The following is a 24,796-nucleotide window of genomic DNA, read 5'->3' as shown; positions in this document are numbered from 1 at the left end:
TGAAATAGCTGTCGCAGTCCTCTGTCCCCATGGGAAGAAGAACGTTGCAAGATTGGCTATCCAAATTAAAGTCTCTGGATCTGTAGATAAGGGTCCCAATTACTGTGCAGTATTATTAAGTTCAATTTCACATCACCAGATCTTAGTGGAATTTTCAAAGTAAAAACTACATTATACATCACAGGACTGTAAGGAAACAAAATACGAACAATGTGCTTTAGTAAATGTTATCTACAGATTTTATGAAGGGAAAAACTTTGACTTTGCTTAAAAACTAAGTTCAATTTATATTAATATTTTACTGTTATTTTAAGTAAGTGGATAAATTAGAAACACCTGTTGGTAAAAATATGTCAGTGAAGGAGAAATGCTCACCCAAGAGTCAACATCATGCTACTCATGCAACACATTTTGACTGTGTAAACTCTAGGACCAAAAAAAAAATTTAAAAAAAAAAAAATCACTTGTTTTGATGACTGCAGAGCAAAATAATTTTCTAAGGGACAGAACTATCCTTCAAATTAAAGTTTATTTTATCCTATTTATACAGTTATCAATCTAAATCCTGCCTTAGAACACTGAGTTTATCACACTGTCTTGCACGTATGTGATAGACGTGTAATTTTTTAGGCTTTTTCATTATTTTTGGGGTGGTGTTAATTGCTATACAAACCTATTTTTCCTTCCACTGTAAAAATGACTGTGTGTGGCACTGCTTTGTGCACTGTTACAGCATACCCTCAGCTGTAAAATGGAGCATTTGCAGTTATACAAGTGACTACAAAATTTCTTCTACACTTCTGAGATGTGCAAGAGCATTTTCCAGACAAGGTGGTACAGGATGAAAAGTTGCTGTGGTCAACACTGCACCTCTGTATTTTAAATGGATCTGATGATCCCAAAATCTTAGGACATGAAATGCATGTGCCTACTATGTGGTAGGACTTCAGGACTTGAATAGCAGCTCTGAAGGGAATACAACACAATCAAACATTTGAGATAGAACAGATTCCATTATTACTGAGGTCCCTGTACTTGGTCCCCACTCTACACACACAATGTCATTTTAGATACACTGAATTTGGTCAAAAAGACCACAGGTTAAGCAAAAAGAGATAACAATCAGGGTCTGCATTTCTATTCCCAGGGTACTGCTTGGCAAACCTGTATTCTTGACGTACCAAAATAATAATGAGCATATTCCTGAGAAATGACAAATACCCACCAACATCAGCTCGACAGGACTCATAATAGTTGGTGTTTTGCATGATAAAAGTCAGTTAGCAAGACTGCTAAATGTCAGGTTTTAAACTCTTTAGTATTTATGTTTAACTATTTCAAGGAAAAAAAAAAAAAAAAAAAGAAAAATCAACAGCACACATACCAAGGTTTAGACTTAAAATCACCATATTGTTCTTCATAAGTGAGGTGAGGATGATGTAATACCTATTTTCTTTTAAAAATAACAGCAGTAAAAATCAAGTATAATGGAAGCACATCAAGAAACAAACCGTACAATTTCTGAACTGCACTGTTTATTTTGCTGCTTGAAACCTAAGTGACAGTATGCCACTATAATTATGGGGTTTCTTCTAAACCTTTACTACACTGCAGGTACAGAAATATACGGACACATTTTTGGAGAACTGACATTTTGCAAAATGCAGCAAACATTTCAATTTATACATGAGAAAAGGAAGTGTTCAAAAGGGTATGCATTTCAAGTTATTGCAGGTTATTTCTGTGAGAGAATTTCTGCAGGTAAAACATGTTTAAATTTAACCAACAGTAATGTGTCAGTGTATTTAAAATCATGACAAAAATCTTCTCTCTGGTCATTAACTGCCCTTTCACAAATTACTAGGATGTTGTACGTTTAGGGCAAGATGTCAATACAGCATAAATCCCGTGGCATTTTGGTTTTCTTCTGGAGATTAAAGCTGTTTTTTTCTTGGGATAAATGCAGCAGCAAAACACAAACCAGCTGATCAAAAAAGCACTTCTGCCATAACTCCAATAATTTCAGGGCACACCAACCGACAGTAGTTTTGCCATTCCCAGTTCTTTTAAGGTTTACATCACTGCAGTGTTGCCTTAAGTACGTTTGTAGAAGCTTGTTTTCTGTTAGGCCAGCTTGCTGACTACAGCCTGGTTGAGAGAATTTAGTTGGTTGGTCCATTTATCTAACGCAGTATACCGTGCACCGCCTCTCTTCTGATGATCCAGTTCTAGAAGCTGGTTGACTTGATCAATTCGGCCATGTATAGTGCTAGAAGTAAATAAATAAATAAATAACTATAAATCACTAACACGCATGGAAATAGGACCTAAGTCAGAGGTAAAAGAAGAGGTGGTCTTATACAAGAGACACACAAAGTCCATTTCAGAATTCAGAACTTTTATAATATATTGTCCTGGGTAGTACTGCTTATTTAGTTGTCATCATGATTGGAAATCAAATGAACCAATTCATTGAGCAATGCATATTTTATCTGCCTAGCTAAGACCCACGTATAAAGTCTAAAGCAATACAAGGTAAACAGTTCCTGAAAGTCAAGGAATCATGAAAAATAATAGATTTATGTAAAAAGAAATTAAAATATAAACCCATGTGTGGATTGTATTTTCCTAGTAGATACAACAAGCTACTCTCCAAAAAAAGATTTTACAAATTGTAGTTAAGTTTTTCCAGTCAAGGAGAGCAGGCTACTAATTTGTCAACTTGAAAATGTTCTCAAAAATATACATGGGTAAAAGCAGCAATTACTTGGAATAATATTTTTAATTATTTCATAATAATTCAAGTAATTTATTAGGTAATTCAAAATTAAAGTAAAAGCATACCACTCAATCTCTCTGTATAATTTTCTTGGCTCATGTCTTACAAATATACTTCACTGATTAAAAGCCAAGCAAATCCAAATGAAGTCAGCATCATTACCTTTCGGTTCTACAATCAACAAGTATTGTCACAACGCACAAAAATATTGTTTTGTGGCTTCTTGTATAATTTGATTAAAGTAATCAAAGATCAGTAATCAAGAATAAAGTACTTACTTATCCAATATGCACTGCACAAGCAAGCTTTCCACATCAGCTACATCTATGTTTAACTCCTAAAAGAAAAAGAAATCTCATTATGCTGCTACTCTGTTTTGCAACATCAAATCCTTCCAATCTTTATTTTCATATATAGAATTTGGTTTCATTTCTGTTTCTTACTGTTAAAATATATCAATTCAATAATGATCTATCAAGCAAAAGAACTCCACCCGAAGTATATATGGCCAATGATGAAGAGATCAGTAACCTCTCAGAAAAGGCTGAAGAGGCTAAACCAAAATTTTTGGAAGCTCCAGAAATGTGTTCCTTGTTGACCAGAAAAACAACCAACAAACCAAACCCAAATATCCCCCCCGCCCCCCCCCAGCCTCATGGAATAAAATACAACAATAATTGTTAGAAAATAATGGGTCTGTATTCAAAAGCATTTAGAAGGCTAATTGCATCTTCTGGCTCAAGCAAGTTCTATAAATGTTAACACTAGTTTAAAAAAAAAAAAAAGAAAAGGCATACAGAGTTGTAAGGAGAATTTCATCATAAAAAATAGGCATCTCTAATACTTCATGATATATTTTGGAATGCTGTGAATTTTTGCAAGAAAAATCACAGACTCACAGGAGATGGTAGTAGTCATCTATTGTCACTGGTTTTTGATTTTGTTCTTTCCAGATTAGGGAATGAAATCAGTGATTCTAGTATAATAGTTGATTTGTTCTGTTACCACAATTCTGTAACTCATACAACACAGACGTCTGAAGATATCTTTTGAACAAAAGGATTTAAGATTTGAATTTTAATGTTCATAAAATTTTTGTTCATAATTATATTTTGAATTATATGAATTTCATTTTTTATATTTCTTTTCACAGAACTGTTTTTCCACACCAAGTAGAATATGGTAATTGAATATTTTAGAAGTATATCATAGCACATATTATAAAAAGCATTGGGATGACACTAGAAATTTACATTTTCGCACTGCAAAGCTGCCAGTAGTGCATCGGTACTACTTCATGGTTTAGATTATATTTTAGATGTTCTATTTCTGGAAGCACTGTATTTATTTAAGAGCTTTTATTCACAATTAATCATTTACTTAAGCAAATGCAAGGCTCCACTGACACATACCTTAGAAATAAAAGGAATATGTATTCTTGTGTAAGGCTTAATTAATTTTATAAGCACTTGTGTTCTGATGTTTCGCAAAAGCTCTGTAAGAGAAGGAAAAATAAATACTGTAATAACAACAGTACTGAAATAAAGATGCAATACAGCTCCACATAGAATGGTATCCCTAAATACCACGATCTTTTAAGGTAGTAATTCAGTGAGGTGGGGAAGCACAGCAAAATAAAGGGACCCAATCAATATGTAACTCTGAAGATGGACAGATAAGAGTTGAAATCTGTTTCAACATGCAGCAACGTATCCCCTGGTAAACATTTCAATTATTCAAAGTAACTAGATAAATCATACAGATTATTCCATGGCATGTCTGCCCCTCTAATTTATGGATAGAATGCTTGCCTTGTACAAAAGTGAGGCTCTGAAACTTAAGTCTGCATGCACTTAGATTCATGGGGAATATTAACATTTTAAATTAAAAGATTAAGGCTTAATGGTGTAACTATGAGGAACTGAAGAAGGAGGATAAAACAGAGTCTGCATGAAGTGGCTGATTTTGCTTAGATAAGCTAGTGCAGCCATTGTTTTAGAAATGTTTACATTATTCAAGAAAATTTGGATAAAATGAAAGCATAAATTGCAATTGTAAATTAACAGAAGAAGAGCTAGATCCAGTTTTACCTAACTAGTTACACAAGGACTGTTTATATAGTGAAAAAGAACACTGAAGACCAGATTATGTACCTCAATAAAACTAAGGAGATTAAAACAATGAGACAAGGTATGTAAACATTATAACCAAAACCATACATTCTGTATCACTACAGTGACAAAGATGAGAATGTCTTCTTTTCCCCTGGATATCACTAGCAGACCACTATCTAAGGGGTGAAACTCAAATTCTCTTCAGTCCTTTAATTCAACTGTCCTCCTTATCTTGCTTTCCAGTTCTGTCATACTTTCTTCCTCAAGCATCCACCTTTCTAATCTTACAGAGTCTCCCTACAAGACTTTGACTTACCACTAGTCAACATGTAACAGCAGCAGAGGGGTTATATTTAGTTTCCCCTGCTGTTTGCCATGTTCTCTTTTACAAACAAGAAGTGTAAGAAAACCAAGTCTCTGGATTTAACTCTTTTCTTTCATGAACTGTCCGGTTAAATGATCTTGCAATGCCACAGTAAGCCCTGCTCTTGATGCAAACAGTAGTTATCTGAAAAACTGGACACTATATTCAAGTGAAGAGACTTTAAATTCTCATGATAAATACATGATAGATACATGACAAAGGAAGGGTTAACTTTATTTTGTCATGTTAATGGTATGGAAGGGCATGCATTAGGGTGTTCCCCTGTTTTATTAAGTATAGGTACTATTAATCCAAACATTATTTTCAACATACACACTAGAAATATGTATCTTGTTACAAATTTTATTACTCCACATTTATTAATACAGCCTTCACGACATTGTCTACATATCTTGTCTTTAATCTGAAGCAGAAAATGAACCTTATAATCTAGCAAACATCTAACTGTTGAGACTGACACAAACAGCCTTTACAAGTAAGGGTTGCTCTCATTTAATCCTTCCAGTGGAAAAAAAATATTCAGTGCCTAACACCACCATAGATATTATCTTAGAATATTCACTCCTGCTAGAACTTTCTCCATCATTCCTGCAGTTCTTTGCATGGAATTCTACATGCCTGAATGCATGTTGGCCTTGAGCAACTTCTAAGGAACTTTGAAACAGTAAAGGAATAATCCACAAGTAATTGTAAAGAACTCTCATCCCGCCAAGAAGAAAAATAAACCGGGGGGGGTGGGGTGGGGGGGGTGGGGCTTACTAAGTACTGAAAACAAAAAGTATTAAAATAGCCTGAAAAAATACCTTCAATGTGCTCCCTTATGAAGGGATCGTCCATGATGTTGCTGTGGTTTGTTTTCAGAATCTTCTCAAATTCAGTGATGTCATTATTCTGATAGGCACTTCAGGAAAAAAGAAAAGGCTGAATTATTATTTTTAAAAGTTAAACAGACTTGTAAGACTGTGTTCTGCTGCTTCTAAAAAAACCTGTATTAAGTGTTGGTGGCAAATAATTATATTCAGAACCTTTACAAGGAAAAGATATTTCAAGATGAGATGCAACAGGAATGACCTTTCTTCTATTTCAATCTTAGTAGCATTAACAAAAGTTTAGTATGAACATTTAGTTACTCCACAAGTGCACTCTAGTTTCAAAACTTTCGTACTAAGAAGTTACTCATTTAAAAAGCCTAGACCTTAGAAACAGCCGATTTTGGAAAGAATCATTACTTGAATTTTGGCTTCATGAAGCCATACTTTATGGAACAAATAAGAGCTAGAAGGAGTCTAGAGGGCTGCTGCTGTTTCTAGAATGTCCATCTTAAGCTGAAGTCTAAAAATACTTGAAGATGGAAGAAATCCTGACTTCCAGGATTAACCATCAGTAATTCTGGCATAATATCAATTTTTTATATCTTTATTTATAGCTTATTTTTAATATATATATTGTTTAACTAGTCAATCTTTTTGTCTGAGAAACGATTACAAAAAGAAGGTGTGTTTAGACACCTACTGTTCAGTAGCAGCTCCATAGCATCATTTAAAGGTAAGAGCTGTAACCACTGAAACAAGACTTTTTTCTTGAAATATAATGGTTTTACAATTCAAATCTGTCATCTTTTCTTACAGGAACAGCCAGCTGTAATAGGGACTATCTACTAACTAATCAAACTCACAGTAACTGAGTTCTATTAAGCTACAGGCTATCAATATTTAACGTGAAGGACATCGTGCTCAATACGTGCTTTCAACCTCTCTTTAATACTAACATCAAACATTTTAAAAACATCCATTTCTCCTTCAAGGTCTCTGTACATTTTCAAATTGTTTTTAAACTGGTCAAAAAAAAAAAAAAGTCATCCTTTATTATCAGTAAAACAGGCAAGAAAAAGACCAAAACTGGCTATTTTTAGGGTCCTGGGTTTTTAGATTTAAGGTGGAACTTGACAAGTTTATAAATGGAGTTATGAGTGGAATGGACTGTATCACATGAAACCAGTACATTTTACTTCATAATTAAAAGCAATTTCTGTTAAGTATATTTTATTGTTTATTCCAGAAGTCTCTTTTTATCATATGTAAAACACTCAAGTTCCCAACATAGAGTATAGGAAGAATTAAAAACATAATTGTAAACTTTGGAATTGATTTTATCTTCTGCATATTTCTTATCTACACTGCTTTAATTGCATTATTAATTTTAAATAAGAAGTTACACTCAAATGTCAAGATAGAAGACATAAATTAGGAATATGAATAAAATCAGATTGGGTAAGGCCATCTGGAGTTCCTTCTGCCTCAAATTCACATGAAACTATGACAGTGAAGTAGAAAAGACAAGTCTAAAGTGGAATTATTGGAAATAATCCCTTAATAAACAGCCAAATAATTTCTATCATCGCATTCATCATTGTATCAATAAGGGATGAACATCCTCCCTTTCAGAAACAACTTGTATGAATACAATGGTACAGCACCATAGCAGTTATCAGAGCAAGGTTTGTTCCAGCATGAGATCAACTGTGTATTTCAAAACGTAAGCAGGCATTACATTTACGTAATGAAAAGGTGGGAAGTTTTCCCATGCACTGTTCATTTTTTTTCTTTCACTAGATAAAGCAAAGGCAGGATAGACTGGATGGAATAGGTTAGCTTCAAAGCACGGTATACAAAAACTGCCTCAGTTCAATTCATGTTGCCTGATGATCTTAATACATCAGAAGTTCTCACATCACAGTGGCCTCTAAGAGGCAATAAAGCCTTCTTTTGATTTTGACATCTGTTTGAAGGACAGGGGAGATCACTTGAGAGTTCAGTTTTGCCAACCCACGCCATAAATCTAAAAGAACATTAATCCTCACAGCCAATAATTATTTTAACCTTATGTTAAAATATCATAAAAACTGAAATGGAATTTATCTCCACTTTAAAATTACTAAATTATGAAACTCCTTTAGTAATCATGACATACCCATGCACCCAATTATTCTATTGGCTTTGGTATGAGATGTCAGTCATCTCAGTTACTCATATATAATCAGCCAAATCCTAAAGACCAGTTGCAGTACAACGTGGGACAACTTTATTTAAGGGAAGACATGATTTTTTTTTTTGCCACTGCATAAGAAATTCAGCATAGCAGAAGATAACAGCATGTTTCTGTACCCCTACCTGGTATAGTATAGATACTGTGGTATGTCATAGTAAATAAAAGTATCTTAAGAAAAACAAACAGTCTATGAATATTTGCCCAATATTTATGAAATAATTGTGTTAGCTGTGCAGAGAAAAGTCATCTCTCAAAATATTTGATTGCCGGTTTGGACACTATGTTTTTATTTTTTGTTCTCTTCCTCAGAAAAATTAAAAGCTTACCTTACTAAATTCGTCATTGCTAGAATCTCTGGATCATTTTTGTATGGTTTAGCCTATACAGAACAGAAAGCACAATACGCATGTTTAGATTTTAAGTATTTTTTTACATTTTCATCTTTTGGGTAATTTACCTATCAATTCAGAAAAGGGAGGAAAAAAATGAAAAAGAAAACAAAACAATACCTCCTGAGAGTCAAATGGATTTATTCCAGATTTCATGAGCATGTTTGCTAAGACCAAGTATTTTAAGCAAGTGGTTCTTCTGGGGCTCCCTGATTCATCATAATTCTTGAATGCTTCAAAAAAATCCGTATGTGCCTTTTCAAACTCTCCTTCTCTTAAGTGCATTTTGCCTCCACATTCTGAAAAGAAAACACAGATGAAGAAAAAAGGAACACTGCGTGCTTGCTGCTGACTGCAATAATTGTGCTGAGAAGTTCCATGCTATTTCTAAATAGATTACTGAAATATTTTCAGGAGTCTTTTCATTCTCTAAAATCACTAGCAAAAAAAAAAAAGTATCAGGGGCTTCACATTTGAAGGCATTAGAGCATTGCCCTTTGAATAAACCCATTCCAAGGAAGAAAAAACAAAACCCAACCCACGCCATAAATCTAAAAGAACACTAATCCTCACAGCCAATAATTATTTTAACCTTATGTTAAAATACTGTAAAAACTGAAATGGAATTTATCTCCATTTCAAAAGCAACAGACTTCCCGTATTTATGGATTTTTCCCTATCTGTTGAACAAAACCACAGAAAAATTGAGAAATAGTCTGTATCTCCGTTTACTTCTGAAGTACCCACTGCTGCCTGATTGTTGGTGCAAGTGCCTACAGCAGGGGGAGAGGGAAGGCACAACAGTATTCTGGAGAAAGTTTTTTCAAGACATACGGCATGTTTCCACCATAGCTCATCATCAGCGATAATAAATAATATTTTCAAACACATCTTAAAAGCCCTTCTGTTCCTGATGAATTTTAGTGAAGTGAGACATCAAGCACAAATGTACAAAAGGGGATGGTAGAAATAGCAGTCCCTTCCGCTAGCAGTCCTGTCAAGCCTTCGTTTTCGTCCTTTGCAAATGCCTTTGCATTTATCCTTTGTTGCCTGCCATGGTGTCAAACAGCTCAAGTCTTCCTCTCGTTCTTCTCCTGCTTCTCTCCTACACTGTATGTAGCCAACTGTCCTGCCCTTCTGACCAGTGCATCTGGTACTTGGGCACTGGAACAGCACAGCTCAAGTCCTACAGGAGGCAAACATCAAATGATGAGACTGTAGCCACTGCATCTGTAGTCCGTTATTCACATGCAGTTTGTCTGCCTCTCAATCTACAGGATCCTCTGTCTTTATAGTTGGAACTGAAAAAAACATTAATTATCAGATTTTCATAAAACTACTCCATGCAACAGCAGTTAAACGGAAAATTCAAGATTAACTTGCCTCTGATAACTCCCATGATCAGCGGATGAGGAATAGCTGACTTGATGTGCAATGACTGTTCATATAGTGCTTTAAGTTTTTTGTTATTTTTCTGTGCTGTATACATTTGAATTTCCAAAGCATAGATTTCCAATAGTTGAGTACCTTTTTTTAGATCATCTTCCCCATCATCAGTCTAGGATAGATTAAGTAATAAATACTGTGAAACTTTTAGAGAACAGTGATTTCAGTTTTACACTAGTAAAAAACTGATTACCAAATACTCTTAGTAATTTCCTGTCAGAAATAAGGATAGTCCTAAAACTTTAAAATTTTTTTGTAACAATTAACACAAAACATAATACTCGAAGAACTTATCACAGGCCAAGTTTTGAAGCCCTTTATTAAAAAAAGTATTTTTATCTAATTAAATGTTTTCCTCAGAATTTTGCCCTTTACTTTTTTCCACTTTCCTTAAACCACACTCAGTATATAAATGCAATGACTGACACATATACATATATAGACAGAGATAATACATATGACTCTCCTGCTGCCTGTAACAGAACCATTTCCCAGACATTTGTAACCCATTTTCGACGCTGGAGGAAGAGAAGGGGACATAAACAAGTACAGCAGGCTGCACGCCTAATTTTATTTTTCCCCTTCCAAACGGTGTACTTTGAGTTTTGAGTAAAGCTTGCTTGGAGTCTTCACTGCATTTTAAAATAAATGTCTATGCATTATAGATTACTCATACGTGCTTCTCATCCTTGCCCCTGACTACAAGGAAACTTAATCAGCAGTTGTGAATATTTTTTTTAAAAAAATCATCTTTAAGTAAGGAATAAACCACTTATTCTTTGTTCACATTATCAAACAGATAACAAATGAAAGCAGGCACAGTATTTCTTCCCTCTGTACTAAAGCTCAGCCTCAAAGGCCAACAACAGATGTAAAAAAAAAATTTAAAAAAAAAAAAATCAATGTTGTTTACTAAGCTATAGTGATTTAGAAATATAGAGGTACCTGGCATGACTGATGAAGCTGACGCAAAATTTTTTGTAACTTTCCATATTCTTCTCGTTCTAAATATAATTTGCCAAGCTGTAATGAAAAAAAAGTTGAAGTACTAAGGTCTGTTAAGATTTCACAATTATAAATTATATGAGTTAGCTGAAAGTGTCTCAAACAGAAGCAAAAACCAGTAAGTTATATATATTTTACCTTTGTGTTTGTCTTAAACCACAATCTGTCATTCTTAGCATCTTTCAGAGCTTCAAGTGTTGTTTCATAGAATTCCTGAAGCAAATCCATCTGACATAAAAAATCAGAATTCTATAATTGTAAACAGCAAATTTGTACCTGTTAATAAAGTCAATCTGAACAAACTAAAAGTGCATGCTTGAACTTCAAAATAAGAAAGGTATCTGCATCTTATTGAATGTCTGCTTTTAAATCATAAAGGGCTTCTAAAGTAACAAAACTAAGTACATTAGTTTTTCTTATATGAAATAAATATATTTTAAAAGTATTCACATTAAGATCTGCAGCCATCTATCATGCTAGTGAAAAATGAAAGCCACCTTATACAAGCCCATCTTACATAACCAAGTAATAAAATTCTTCTGTTGTGTAACAAAAGACTAACGCAGGCAACACTGCCCCTACTTAAAAGAAAAACAAAAATAATTTACATATCAAAAAGAAAATATGATTTATAAGGAGAGAGAAATGGTCAAAGGAAAAGGTGCTTTCTCCTTTCTATACTACCAGTGGTGCGTGGAAGAAAGCTCTTGAGCACATCAAACCGTTTCTTTGCATAAAACCCGAAAATACATCATCCAAAATTGAAAGCAAAGTGCTGGGTGTGACCTTTAACAAAGGTTCTACAGAGAATGCATTAGTATTGTTTCTGACCATTGTTCTTTTGGGGATAACAGATCTGTGGCTATACATCAAGTTAAGAGTTCCAGATTGTCTCTCCAGGTCTGGCTCCAACTGCATTTAAACCAAACACGCTAACCCCTGCCAAGCAAGGTATAGTCTGAGACAATTCTTTAGACCTTAAGAGTAAACCATCAGTCCACTATTAAACTTCCATTTCCTATGAGTGGCAGGACAGGGAGGATTGTGATAATGACAAAGGAGTCATCACTAAAGACCAGTGATCCTCCACCTGCAGGTGGTACTTCCATGAAGTCAGTCAGGGGAGCTTTCTACTCTCTGTAGAGCTTCTACAACAACACAAAAGAAAAGGAGCTGGGCTGTGTACCTATTAACATGTACCTAGCTTGCACAGTACACAAAAAGTATTTACAGAAATCTCGGGTAAATATTGCCAAAACCCCCTACATTTATGAAAAGTTATCTGTGTTGACAGAATCCATTAAATATGGGAAATATATTTTAACAGACAACAACAAATTAATACTGCAACTGTTCTGAACTAAGATCAAAAAACACCAGAACCAACACACTACCATACACAAAAATGTCCATAGTTAAAAATGCAGAAAGGAAAACCAAGGAGATGAAAGAACAGATGATCTAACCTGCTTGGAAGTAGAGATATAATCAAGAATAGAATTGATGGATTTTTCAGAGTAATTTCTTGTAACTGCACTCCGTATATAGGTCAATAGCTGTTTATATCTGTTCATCATTTCAGGAAAGTTAGTCTAAAAGAAAAACAAAATTATGTTATAATTTTTGTTTTAATGATTAAAAACTGAGTTATATCTTGCAAATACACATACAGAAAAGAAAGCATAACAGAAAGACTTTGCAGTAGTTGTTGCTATTAGGAACTTCTACATTACCACTTTATTCATAAGCAGCAGAATCAGGAATAACTTCAGCAAGACTGCATGAAATAAACATCTGAAATATTTACCTCAACAAAGAAAACGGAGTTGGCTATACAACTATTTGAAACAGTTGCCATATGTAGCAAATAAATTTTTCACTGATTTGTTCTAGGAAGTACACATATATAGAAACATTACTAGTTCCAATGGTATGATACCTCAGGATAGCAAGGACTGAGCCTCAAACTTTCAGAGAGTATCAGCTGACTACAGCAGCTATTTTGCATCCGTTTTGCCTTTGACCTGCAACCACCGCATATTTCCCTGCCATGTCTGTAGTAGCCATTAAAGGCTACAAAAGACAAGTTCTGGCAGATTTAGTTGTCATAGCCATACATTAGAATAACAACTTAAGATCTCTGGATCAAATACATATTTATGCCATTTACTTTCAAGTGATAGCTGTAATTCCTACCAATTTAAAGTTTATTTTAATCATCTGTTTCAGAGCTTTGAATCCCCATTCTCCTTTTTCACCTTCAAGCTCCAAAACCTGAAATAGAAGAATGTTTTAAACAATATTTATAAAAGCTTTATTCAAACTTACTGATTTACATCTTGTTTAAAATGTACATATCCCATACATGCCTTTTCTCCCCACTTCATTCCTTACAAAGTAATGTTTCACTCTGCCCTGTTCTTCAATTTCACTCTTCCCTGCTATTATTAAGTCAGCGAGGGGTATGTATCTTACTACTTTTCACAACTTAGTTGATGTAGGGAGGGTGAATTGTTATAGATTTTTTTTGTTGTCTAATACCAAACACTGAACTTTAATGCCACTCCATAAACACATATACACAAAAAGTTGTAACACCCCCTGCAAAACTGACTCAACTCACCCCTTGACTAAATTAGTCAAAAATACACACTTCTGAATTACTATAGTTTCTTCACATATCAGAAATGCTTCTAGGCTTTAATGTAACATAGTTAAGGGAATGTTTTGTAAAAAAAACCCAAACAACATTCTAAAACTTTTACTTAAGTCATGTATATAATACTGTTATGCACTACAGATAAGCCAAGAGATGAAAAAAATCTATTTTTTCTTTAAAAAGTTACATCTAACATATTGCTTTCTGGTGGCAGTGTGCAAACATTAAAAATTTATAACTGACAGGCAGCAAAGAAACTCTGTGCCACTTAGTATTTATACATTTAAAGCTTTCAAATCAGATAGCAAACCAAATAGAATACATTACATAAGACACTGGGGAAACGCCATTTCATTTTTAAAAACAAATGGATCTGGCTTCTGCAGTTGACACATGAAAACACACTTAGGATTGTTTAATTAACTTAGTAAATCCTGAAGATTAAAAACTCAGTTCTGTGATAAAACAGGACTATTCCATGTCCTATTTATGCTCCCTAAGAATGGTCCTGAAAGGCAGCCAGCCAGGAGTCTAAGTTGCCCAGTGATAAAGATAGCACATAGTAGCTAAAATACAAAAGTTACTCTTAAAATTCCAGAAAAATAACTCAAATGGTAAGCAAGAAATTTAAAATGTGAATTAATATAAAAATAAGAGATAGAACATAAAGACAGAAAACCTTCTGAAAACTGCTTAATGCTGCTTTGGGGTCATCTTCCTTCAAAGCTTTGGAATTGTAGTATTGATTTTCCAGATCCACATTTGGTTCGGAATTGCTGTCCTCAGAATATTCCTACATTTTAAGGAAAAAAAGAAAAAAAAAATCAGATAAAAAAGAAAGGTTCAGAAAATCTAACATTTTGCTGAAAATGGATAAAATATAGTGAGACATCTTGCTCAAACTGACACAGGATGCTTGTGTATTAACAGAAAATCTTCAGTTTTAGAGCACATAACAGGTATGGACTCTTACGATGATTTTGTCTCTCCCCCGTTACTAGGCCAGCCTCACCATCCACCAACACTTGCCTGTCAACAGATTTCTTTCTGGACTAATGAACTCATAGCTCTACCAACTTCACCTTCATGACAAGTACAGACTGTATTATTAAAATTCTGCCAATTTTGGTGTTTAAGAACAGACGCCTAATAGCATATGTCATTTCTGTACGGGGAGAGAACATGCTGGCCACTTGTCTTCTGCAAGTCTTCTATTATATGACCTTTGCTATCCACAGAAAAGACTGGCTGAGCTGCCACACAAGTAATGATTCAGCAATGGAGGATACAAAATGCTTCCATGAATCTCTCTCCAGTGTGCCTTTTTATGCCATAACGATTCATACTCGTCTAAGGAAATTAAAGAAAAAGTATGACGATAACACCAGCTGCTTCTGTGCCGAGAAGCAGATGATTGAGAAAATGCTAAAGATACTGCCAAAGAGTGTGGGGTGGGGCACAGGCACAATAATCAAATAATCACCCATCATGTACACTGACACCAAACAAATTGAAGAATTTACTTCTACCAATTATTGCTTCATTTAAAAAAATAAAAAAGTACTTGAGACTTTTTCTGATGAAAAAAACCCCAACTATTTTATCTTGTTTTGCTGAAGGACAATGTTGCAAGTCTGAATTACAAAGCATTAACAAAACTCAAACAATACTTCACTTGATATTTACACGAGTCAAAAACATTTCACACCTCTGCATTTTCAATCCAACTTCTCTCAACAGAGTGCTTAGCTATTAGGAGATGAACTATTTAACAGAATCTGTTTAAAGCTCAAAGTTACTGTCATCAGAGTAACCCTCCCTTGTAACAATATAAACAATGCATAGTGGGGTGCCATTCTTTAAGCTGGAATTGCTTCTTTTCCTGCTCTACTTCATTCAGGCACCTTTATTCTTTTGTTCATTCACGTATTGAAAATATTAATGGACTCCTTCAAAACCACGGGAAGGAATGAAACAAATATGAGACAAAAGAGAAGTTTTAAATTAGCTCTCTTCCCTACAGCACAAGCAAATCTTTCAAAGTTTGTTTTCTGAAGTTCTAACGGAAAAATTAATTATGGGAGATGACAGTTGGCCCACGTTATTAAACATGGTCCTTGAGACATTTATCCTTCAACCTGCTAATGTTTCTATTTGTTACATGCAGGCAAGTTGCTCATGTATGAATTTATTTCTACTCATATGAAGTATTGGTATTAAGTGAGAATGGACTTAAAAGCCTAGTGAATGCCACAAACCATTTTTTTTCTGAATTCCCAGAGAACTATAAACTTAATACAGAAAACTGCAAAGAAAGCAGGAAGCAAGTGTCACATATCATTGGGCAGACTTCCATTTTGGTTAGCTTGTTTTGCAAATTCTTTACCCTATTGATCCAATATTGATGGAGCAGCTACAAGAACATGCACGTGATGTCAACAGCTGTACCTTATGAAGATATACACTGCCAAAGCTTAAACAACATGGTATCTACGATACACGTAACCAACTGATGTCTTGTGTATACTGAACTCAACAATGGGGAATATTTTTGGCAGAAGTATCTATTTATAAAGATGAAAGGAAAGCAAACCAAATTAATTCCTTTAGGAAGCATTGTGCTGTTACCCTAAAGCCAGAAACATCTGAATTTTCATCTTAGCTCTGACAGTGATTCTGGATGTGGACTCATGCAGGAAGCCTTTTTTACAGATCATTTTTCTCAACGCTACTTAAATATCCTATAAAGCTATTTTCATATTAATACATAATAAAGAACAAGTGTTAAGACTAGAGATGCTTTTTTTCTAATGGAAATGCTTTGAAATGCATCAAAGGTAGTGTTTTATGTTCTCACAGCTCTATTTTTCTTTCACTTGAGGCTATTTGCTTCACATCAAATTTAGGATGTTGATACAGGCTCAAAGCTCTAAGGGAGATAGGGCTTTCCTACTTCTGGAAAATGTAAGGTGCTTACTTTAAAAGATATATTTAGACCTAATGGCTGTGAAGAAAAAACTTTAAAACCATGAACTAAGTATGAGATGCTGCTGTGAATCTGCAGACAATTAAAAAACCAAAACAAACAACAAAGCAGCCATATAGATACTGCATCCTAATTTAAGTATCAATGCTAATTATGCCGGTGCTGATCAATTCAGAAGGACCAGCACTCTATCTTCTTTTGATGCAGAGATGGCTTAGTGCAGTATGATAAAAATGTGAGAACATTTGGCTTTTGCCAAAAGCAAAAGGAAAGGAGAAAAAGTGTGAAGCTCTATCCTCAAAGTTCAAGCTAAGAAAAAGACACATTTCCTTCCCAGTACTGAAAACAGAAAAGTTCTTTTAACAATAAATTCCAATACCAAATGCCTAACCTTTCCTCACCTTAATTTTTAACACCCCTGCTTCCTGCCTGAACAACTTCCCTGACTCAAACCTTTTAGGTAGAAAGCTTCTTGCATCAGACAATGCAGTACCATAATAAAAGTGCAAAAAATTTAAACAGAATATCAGGTTTACAAAAGCTGTTTCTTCATAACTCTCAAAATCTCTACTATACCATCTAGACCTAATATTCTGCATGGCGAAGAACACCCTTAGTTATGACTTCAAGACAGAAAAGCACTATGTGTGATATACTTTAGCTCCAGCTGACATAAAAAAGTAACAGGCCTAAGAATTTTTTTTTATATTAAAATCTTGGTGATATTTTTTAAATGGACATCAACATTACCAGTACAAATGCAAACAACAGAAGTCTGAGTATGCACAACTGATCTTTGAAATCCATTTAGTTCTCCCTTCCTGAGAGGATCAAAACAAACAAGTGGGGTTTTTTATTATTACTCATGAAATTAGAAAGCCCTGATACAGCTTTAAAAAATGTGGTTAAAAAAAAAAAAGTTAAGACATTATTTAAGCATTGCTCCATTGAAAATCTGCGTGTTTTAAATGTAGCCAGTTATAAACAACTCAATCCTACCACATCACTTTTTGGGGGAAGGAAAATTACCACACTAGCTCAACTGTAATGGAGATAAAACATCTGATGTAGCTTACTTTGCCTGGAACATAGCTCTTCCAAATAATTTTAATAAAAGTTAAATTAGTACCAAAGAACCAATTTAATTTACAAGTCTCCATTAGATTAAATATTAAGTTTTTACAAAATTAATTTCCGCTAGTAAACAGCTTTAAAACATTAAGCCTCAGCTTCTGAAACGGACACACACAGAAGACAATTGACCCAGTCAGCGTTTTAGGGCATGGATCCATTTGCAGTTTCTCCAGCAACAAAGGCAGGTTAAGAGCACCCAGCGCTCCCCAATCCTCCCTGTTCATTTCTGGTCCTATCATCCCCTTTCTGCTTCACTGCAGCGATCCAACATTTTACGCTGTACGAGTCCTCGATGATGGGTGATCCTTCTGCCATAGCAGAAGAGCAGGTGACCAGGGAGGGTAAGAAAACCAGCTGCGGTTTCAAAAACCTGTAGCAGGAGCCTTAGTCAATGTGGTTTCGAGAGAGTATATAGAGCTGTTGAAGCATGGCACCTCCCCTCACAGAGTAAGGCACATAAACCTGGAGACCGTAACGCTGTATCAGTGACATTTAACGGCAGATTTGTGGCATTCTAGCAGATTAGACTGGCACACTAACCCGATGAAGTTAAAGATGTACAAAACCAAAGAACCAAAGATACAAATATTTTGTGAAAGCTACCATTGTTTAGTTACTAATTTTTTTTCTCCTCTCTTGTCTAAAGCACTTCCCTAACCTCTACATTGAAAGTGCGGTGATAATGTAAACTTTTGCTTCTCTGTATATCATTCACTGCCTGTATAGGAAACCAAAAGAAAACTTCACTGTTTTCCAAAAAAAAAAAAAAAAAAAAAAAAAAGTAGCTATACAGAGGTACAGAAGATAACTTTCAGACAAAACAAACAATACAAAGAGGAGTTCTATTTCTGTAGAAATTTATCCTTCAAAGACATCTTCAAAGACATTGTTAACAATATTTCTTAGTGTCAATTTTCAATTCCTGTTCATTTTACCAAATTTCAACCATTGGGCTGACTTAAAACATTTTTCTTTTATGAACTGCAATTGCTTCTGAGAATTAAGTGTGGTACAAGTTTGGTTTTACTTCAGCTAACTTTGTTTCATAACCACGGCATTTAGGAGGTCTGCTAACTCTAGGATTTGGAGTGAAGACCTGGTATTTTGCAAGAGTACTAGTGATGCGGGGTTGGGGGGCAGGGGGGCAGTTGTTTTGTTTGTTCAGCTTTTAAAAAACAACATAAAAATGACCAAATGAGGCAAACTGAAAACAAACGAACAAACCAACAAACAAAAACCCCAAACTTCCTCAATATATTAACACATTGGCTTGCCAGGTAAACTGTGAACACCATTCCGGTGCCAAATAGAACGTCCTTTGCATTCGGTCTTCCTGGACCACCGGCCCCCAGGCACCAGGACAAAAAGCAGAAACAGTTTCTAGGCGCATTTGCCACCGGTATCCAGGAGCATGAATATAAAGCAAGCAATCAGACTGGAATGCCAAAGAGTAAGGAGCAAAAGAACAGAGACAAACCCTGAGAGTAAAAGCAAGAGTATGATTTGTGTGACAAGTCTGCAACCACTCAACCGTGCGTTGAGAGTCCTGGTTTTCTTTTCCACATTCCAGGTCTCTCTGCTCTTCTGCTCCTGCTGGCTAACTCTGCAAGTCATCTGGTGCCTGCTGGCTCACACCGGGCTGACACCAGGAATAAGACGTCTGTGACGCCAGTGATTTCAACGGGGTCAGTACAGTTCAACGGAAAGCCAGAGCTCTGCCTTTGCTTTGTTTTTTTTCTTAAGCATAAGTCGGAAGATGCACAGAAATGAGACAGGTGACTGCAGAAAGAAAAAACTGGTGTTATGACATGCAAAGAGTACCAAAAAGTGCCTCTTCTTTCTACCTGTCGCACAGCTCTCCTATAGTTCTGTGCATCCTTTTCTAAAAGTCCAGTTTTTTGCATAACTTAGGTCTAATTTACTTCCGTTTAACACCCAACTGCATATCAGATCTTGCGGAGCTCCGTTCTGAACAGAGTGCTAAATAACTCTTTCAAAAAAAAAACCACCACCACAACAAAACCCCAGAACTCACGGACATTTGTCAATGTTCAGATGGAAAGAATTTACTAATTATTCTCAGGCTTTTTACGTCAATACTTCCGAGACATTATCGTAATGAGCGAAATAAGCCTCAAACATACTAATTCTGTGTTTAAAGAGGAGCCTGAAGAGAATGCACAAAATAAAATACCAGGACACACACTGAATCCATATAAAATATGAAATAGCAATGAATTCAGAGAACAGTACATCCCATGTCCTCTGTGAAGCTCACCAATTTATTTTTTAATCACATACTAATGTAATTAAACATAACAAAGAAACAGAAGAGGGTGATGTGGATCTGATTTGGAATTTCCCTAGCTCTGAACGCTTGTTTTTACAGCATTATCACTTTCTTGTTTGCAATATATGTCTGTATTTTTTAAATGATGGCAATACTGAAACATAAAGAGTCGGGAAAGGGTGACAATATCTGCACGGCATTTCAACCCTATCTATTAAAAATGCATCAATGAGGTAGGAAAATTTCCCTGTCTACTGATGAGATTGCTTATCAAATTGGTAACACAGAGAAATCTCTTTTGAAATGGAGTATATTTCCCCCTGTTGGAAAGAAAGAGTGAACAAATTCATGTTTACTAAGTTGCTATTCTGATACCTTGAAATAAAAAGTAAGACTGCCTATTTCCTAATAGCGAGACAGCCTGAAGAGGGAAATCCTGAGTGATCTGAAGGCATGCTCCCCGTATTTGTGGCATGCCAATCCTCATGAACCTGTAGCCAACTCACTGGGGTGCAAACTACTGGCTGTTCACTGGAATTGTAAACAGCAATTCTGCTGAAGTCACTGAAATAATCCAATTCCGTAATTTAAAAAGACAAGTTACTCAGCAAACAGACTTGTCTATCCTTCACCCAGATTAAAGTTGAGTTTCAGAACACAATAGGATGTCTCATTAAGAACACCACAGACAAATTCCTTGTTTATTTAAAACAAAACAAAAAAATTAAGTAGATGTATTACAACAACTGTCAATGTGTTGTCATTGTGCCTGGAACAATCAGTTTCTTGAGAAAGGATGAGTTTAGTCTCAAAGTCAATTCTAAACATAGCTTTTTGACTGAGACTGAAAACAAAAAAGGAATTTACAAAGGTCCTTCCCTCTTTCTCCTTCACCTTCAAGCTGAAACGAGTCTTAAAAAACCCCTGGAAATCATGTAAGGCACCTAACAGCACCAAACTAGAAATTAAAATTGACTGGTTTTCATAATGACCAGTAAACATTATTTCGTTCATTGAAGCATAAAGTGGAATAATCCATGTTATAATCAAGACTATCACTGTACATTACTAGCAGATTGTGATTCTGGGTCCATCCACCCACAAACATAAATGGAATTTTTTCCTGATATCAAGACAGATGAAGTTAACTGCTACGTTAGTGGCTGAGGTCATTTACAGGCAAAACCTTGACTTTCAACAGAATGAAAACCTAAGCAGAAACAGTCAAGTATCATCTGTGAAGTGGGTAGTCTTCAGTCGTTTAACAGTGTAGTAATTACTCTAGTTATACAAAAATCCACGATGAACCTGGGAATGGGCCTTCACAATATCTGTTCACATTTCAGTTCAAGTGCAAAACATTTGCATAGTAAAGGAAATGTAACTGACTCGTTCTACATCATCAGCAGGTCAAGAGCACATTTAAAGAGGAAGAGCCACAATCACTTCTAACAAAAGCTGACAAAATTAAAACTTTTTTTGAGAGTCTTCTTTTCTTTACTATTTTTATGCTAATAGTTATCCTGGGAGACCTGAATCTAGTTTCATCATACTGTATTTTGACAAAACAGCTATTTCTTCTTTCATTAACTGTTTCTATAATTAATGCCTCTCCTATTCCTAAAAAAAAAAAAACAACCAAACAACAAACCCCATATATTTCACCAACACTCACATGTGCTCTTTTATTTTCAGTTCTACACTGCTCTGAGTATTTTGACTTGTACCCATTTTTTTGTTTCAAACCCTTCTGCAGTAGCCTTTACACTGAACTTGAGAACCAGGAATCCCCCTACAGCCTTATCTTAATTTAACTAGATTTATATCAATGTGAAAGGAAGAAATCAGGCCCATCTTCAGGGCCCTTAACTATTTTCCAAAAAATTTTGCGGAACACTGCAACTACAGTCTCAAGCATATTTGAGAACAACATCCAGTCATGGTTTGTTAGTCCAAGAATTCTGAAACTAGTCTAGCTGGAATATTTTTATTCTTAAATTCTGAGGGTTGGGGGGTTTCCATCAGTTATAAATCAAAATTAAATTTTAAAAAATCTGTTTTATTTAAAGGTGCAGCTTAAGTATTATCTGATGCTTTATGTGGGAGTTACATACTGAAAAGAAAAAATTAGCACGCTCCTAGTTATTACAAGCAGTATTTTTAAATTTTGGAAAGGTCTGGGCTAGTGGTAATTAATGACAATGAAAACGTTCCTGGAAAAGTAACTACAGTCAGGGGCTGAAACTTGCCACAAGCAAGAAGTTTCAGGAAGGTTTTTCCAAAGAGAAAGAAAGTGCCTCAGAAAAAAAGAATCACGGCAAAAAGCGTTCGACCAGCAATTACTTGTGGTGAAAACTGACATAACACACCACGAGCTTAGAGCTGCACTATTACTCAAATTTACGTGTGACAGCTGCATTTAAAGATTGAAAAATCCCAATGTTTCTCTATGTGTCTGGTTCTCATGTTATGGATATTCTGCTGTGTTTAGTATTCCTTTAATTGTATCACATGGAATAATAGACATAGCATTTTAAATCAGGACACAGATTTCAGTGTTAATGAAAATGAATGGAAATTGATTCTGGAACAAACTGGACCAACAAAATATTTTTAACAGTCTGAGCATATTTCCTTCAGAAAGGAAGTTTATGAATTCATTCATGAACTTATGCAGAACACTAACAGGTCTTAGAATATTGACACAAGCAGCTCGTAAGGTTAAGATGATAACGCCTGTCAAACAAGCACCCTTACGTGAATTTAAGAAACTCAAACCCAGATGCTTTTATTCTATATCGAATGTAATCCAGCCATTCTGAGCAGCTCATAACAAAAACTGTCCAGGAAGTATTTCAAATAAAGCCAGACACGTCTTTTAAGTGAATTCGTAAGTAGCAATGACTATCATGTAATTTGTTAGAAACCAAGTCTCCCAGAACCAAATGTGTGGGGTTTTCAGTGAAACTGCAGTACTGTAAACACAGGTTTAGCTGAAATGAATGAAAATGAGACTCTCAAGCGTCAACGATAGACAGTTGTAAAAAAGTCTCTGTTCCAAAAATCTATGCAAAGTTCAGAAAAGCAAAAAACCAACCAACCAAACCTCAAGCTCCAAATAAATAAAGCTCAGCAATAAAATCACACCTAATCAGACAGCACAGAAAATGTTTTTTCTTTCAAATATGACAGCTATTTGGTTTACTCACCTACCCCAAGATGTTTCTACTCATTGTAAAAATTTTGAGTTTAATAATTTAAAGGAGACTCATATGTCAAAACAATCTCATTATATTCCAAATTTTCCCTGGATAAACTTGTCTGTTGCTACCTCCAAGCTGCATTTTTTAACTGTAAAAGCTTAGAACCTGATGTCAAAATGGTACCAGATATAACACAAAAAAACACCAAATCTTGCAATTAAAAAAAAAAAAAAAAAAAAAAAAAGGAGGGGGGGCCCAAAAACCTCACTAAGACAATAAAGACAAAAAGTTAAAAATCAGTACACCCTTGGGGGTGTTGCATCAGAAACCGCCTGTGTGACCGCCTCTCCTCACCCCCCTTTCTCTTCCCCCCACTTTTTCCTCAGTTTGATGCTCACGCAAGCACATGAATGACATCTCCAGCCACGGACCCCTCGCAGTCACGGGTGGGGAGGAGGGCCGGCACTTCGTGACTTTACTCCGTGCCCGACACCTCGGCTAGAAGCAGGGGGAGGGAAGGAGGGACGGAGGCAGCGCGCCGGAGCCCTCCCCTCAGCCTGACCCCTGTGGAAGACAAACGGGGGCCCAGGCTCGCTGGGCCCGAGGGGGCCAGCCCGGGGCCTAGCTAACTTCCCGGGGCCGAAGTTGGCCTGTTTTTCCGCGGAGAGGTGGCAGAGCGCCCGGCGGGGCCTGCTCCGAAAGCAGCACCCGCCCTTCGCAGCCGCTGCCCGCTGCCCCCACCCCTCCTCCCCGGGAGGAAAACTCCTGTCAGTGCTCCCGCGCGGGGCAGCACCCGGCGGGGCTGGGGCTGCTGCTATTGCTGCGGCGGCGGCGGGCGGCGGACGCGCCCCGCCAGCACCGGCCCGAAGCGGCACCGCCCCTGCGAGGCCCCGCGCCGCCCGGCGCCGCTGCCCCCCCCCGGGCCGCCCCGCGCCCTACCAGGTCGTAGTCCTCTTCATCGTCGCACATGAAATCATCCTCCATGTCAGACATCTTGGCCGGAGGACGGGCGGGGGGAGGGGAAGGGGGCCGGGAGAGGGCGGAGGCAGCGGGGACGGCCCCTTCTCCCACAACCCCGCGCGGCGCTGCCCAATGTGGCTCCGCTCCGCCCGCTCCCCTCCCACCCCCGGCCCGGGGCACACGGAGCCGAATCTGCGCTGCACCATTGCCGGCTTCCTCTCCCCGCTAGCAACCGGCCCCTAGCAACCGCCGCCCGCCCGCCGCTCTCCCCGGCGGCCTGTGGGGGGCTGCTGCGGCACCGCCTCGTCCCCTGACGCCGGAGGGGCCTCCCCGGCGGCGCCGCGCTTCGGCGGGGCCACGGCTCTGCCGCCGCCCGCGGGGGCCGGACGCCGGAGGGC

The 24,796-nt window shown here is 36.7% G+C and overlaps 1 protein-coding gene across 2 annotated transcripts; it reads right to left on the bottom strand.

Annotated features, from left to right (window-relative positions):
- Positions 1-1,513: 1,513 nt before the first annotated feature.
- COPS2 (COP9 signalosome subunit 2) lies at positions 1,514-24,447 on the bottom strand. Of its 2 annotated transcripts, none has more exons than XM_086471920.1 (13): positions 24,378-24,447; positions 14,505-14,618; positions 13,363-13,440; positions 12,633-12,758; positions 11,305-11,415; positions 11,107-11,184; positions 10,099-10,273; positions 8,836-9,014; positions 8,653-8,705; positions 6,082-6,179; positions 4,192-4,274; positions 3,058-3,116; positions 1,514-2,269 (listed from the first exon to the last, which is right to left on the bottom strand). In XM_086471920.1, the coding sequence occupies exons 1-13, from the start codon at positions 24,429-24,431 to the stop codon at positions 2,125-2,127; spliced, it is 1,353 nt and encodes a 450-aa protein (XP_086328046.1). In that variant the 5' UTR covers positions 24,432-24,447; the 3' UTR covers positions 1,514-2,124. The 2 variants fall into 2 exon arrangements, with proteins under 2 accessions (XP_086328046.1, XP_086328047.1); XM_086471921.1 differs by having other exon boundaries at positions 11,305-11,394.
- Positions 24,448-24,796: the final 349 nt, after the last annotated feature.

This window comes from Leptosomus discolor, chromosome 11, assembly GCF_034619465.1.
Source record: "Leptosomus discolor isolate bLepDis1 chromosome 11, bLepDis1.hap2, whole genome shotgun sequence".
Lineage (NCBI taxonomy): Eukaryota > Metazoa > Chordata > Aves > Leptosomiformes > Leptosomidae > Leptosomus > Leptosomus discolor.
This window is presented reverse-complemented; position numbering and strand designations above follow the sequence as displayed.

Excerpts from the sequence above, each read along its gene's own strand:
- COPS2 (XM_086471920.1), bottom strand. The coding sequence starts at position 24,431 with ATGTCTGACATGGAGGATGATTTCATGTGCGACGATGAAGAGGACTAC. Across the intron at positions 9,015-10,098 it reads GATCATGGGAGTTATCAGAG|AATGTGGAGGCAAAATGCAC; the intron begins GCAAGTTAATCT and ends TTTTCTTTTCAG. Across the intron at positions 3,117-4,191 it reads ATATTCCTTTTATTTCTAAG|GAGTTAAACATAGATGTAGC; the intron begins GTATGTGTCAGT and ends TTTTTCTTTTAG.